General features: G+C 39.7%; 1 protein-coding gene across 1 annotated transcript in view; it reads left to right on the top strand.

Annotated features, from left to right (window-relative positions):
* The window catches only part of LOC101852969 (serine-rich adhesin for platelets), a gene marked incomplete at its 5' end in the record, with an annotated part of 29736 nt that overhangs the window by 21653 nt on the left and 6127 nt on the right, over nt 1-1956 (top strand). The window contains 1 exon segment of the mRNA XM_013090154.2: nt 1678-1800. Within this exon segment, the coding sequence (XP_012945608.1) occupies nt 1678-1800 (123 nt within the window).

The raw sequence follows: 1956 nt of genomic DNA, 5'->3' as shown, positions 1-1956 counted from the left end.
TTTACTGTTGTTTTGTTTGGGGGCTTTTTTTTTGTTACTGTAGTTATTTTTTGTTTTTATTTATTTTGGGGGAAAAGGGGAAACTATATCGCACAACTTTTCCAGTCCCAGTTTACGTACACTCCCCTTTAGAGTCATGTGCCCTCTTAGAAGCACGAATTATAGGCCTACCTATCATTGTCCTTCTGTCCCAGTTGAAACACACACGCAAGCACGCACACAATTATAGGCATGTATACACTGATCTCGCTCACAGCTCATTTTTCTGAAACACGCAATGATGAAAAGCCTTCACGTAAAAAAGAAAAAGATGTTTTTTAAATAGCAAAAGCGGGTGGGCTGAAACTTAAAAAATATGTTTCCGGTCTTCAAGCCTCACATTATACAGCTGTAGTTGTTGACTTCTCCTGACATCCTGTAAAATAAGTTCAATCAAAACACTTGGCAGTGGCAGATGAGTGAAAGAAATATTAATAAATTGAACCATAATTGCGTAACAGAACATAACATGTACCAGAAAGTTACAAGGTCACTTCTTATACTCTTTATTTTTCTTGATGGCGAGAACTGGTATTCGTTTCCTTAATCAGTTAATTAGCAATCTTAGAGATACGTTTCTAAGGAGACTGTTACTGTTAATAATACTGGAAGAAAAAGAAATCAATCGTCTCCGTCATTCATAATTGTCGTTTGTCAAAATACAAGGTTTTCAGTAGATAAGTAATTCGTGCAGGACATGATCTTAATTTTACAAAATGTATAATTTGTCTCAATGACTACCGAAATGAAAGTTCTGAAATGCTATGGATTTTCAACCCTTCTATATGGCTGTGAATGCTGGACAATCACTAAAGAGGGTGAAAATAAAATAGAAGTAACAGAAATGTGGTCTCTTAGAAGACGGTTGAGAATATCGTGGAAGGAAAAGAAATCAAATGAGGTAGTGCTTGGTACGTCTACTGTTGAAAACAATCAGGAAACGACAAATGCAGTTTTGGGGACACTTGAATAGACATAATCGTCTTGAACATCTAGCTCTCATTGACAAAATTGAAGGCAAACGAGGCAGGGGTATGCCCAGAGCAACCTACTTAGGGAATCAAACAAATGGGTAACAGGGAATGATTAGGGAAACAAAGCTTTTTTAAGAGCATCCGAGCAAAGGAATGAATGGAGAACCATGATCGTCGAAGTCTGTGGCAGATCTGGCACTGGATGAATGAATAATTTGTCTAAATCTTGACATATTGCAATGTTGAATGCCGACGACGAAATGAGGTAGCAATGAAGGAAGCCAGTGTGAGGTGGTCACTTATAAAAGCCAATTTCGAAAAAAGACATGTACAGCTTCCACTTGAATCGAGTTAGAGCACGTGAGCACATTGCCTTTATTGGAAAAATTAAAATAGATGGCAAAAGAGACGGAGCTAGACCTGCTGAACTTAGATAAAGAGAAATATTGTACAGATGGATGTCGGAAAAATATCATGATAACTAAAATAGTGTGCTTTTCTGTCCTTTTTTAAGTACACCTGGAGGGAGAAATGAGAGGCGAACAATGATTGACGATTTCTGTTTCAGATCTCGCACTTAGAAGAATAAAAATAGCTTTAACGTATTTGTCCTTTGTTAAGTGTTTTCGCCTAGCGGCTCACCTCTGACGTTTGACCTCCACAGGCTCTCGCTACCTGGTGGTCGACTGTGGCGGCGGAACGGTGGACATCACAGTGCACGAGCTGGACAGTGCGGGACACATCACAGAGCTACACAGGGCGACAGGGGGACCTCATGGCTCCATAGGTAAACACGAAGACAGAAGCTTATCAACAATGTTAATACTGGCGTCTATAGTCTCTTTGTCTCTTCGGCGTTGCACACAGAACACCTGGGTTCGTTTCCCATATGAGGAGAATTTTTATCGACCGTCTCGGTCGTACTACTGGGATGTTTTACATA

Source organism: Aplysia californica, unplaced genomic scaffold (assembly GCF_000002075.1).
Source record: "Aplysia californica isolate F4 #8 unplaced genomic scaffold, AplCal3.0 scaffold00002, whole genome shotgun sequence".
In the NCBI taxonomy this organism is placed as follows: domain Eukaryota; kingdom Metazoa; phylum Mollusca; class Gastropoda; order Aplysiida; family Aplysiidae; genus Aplysia; species Aplysia californica.
Note: the sequence above shows the minus strand (reverse complement) of the source record. Positions and strands in the feature narration are given on the sequence as shown.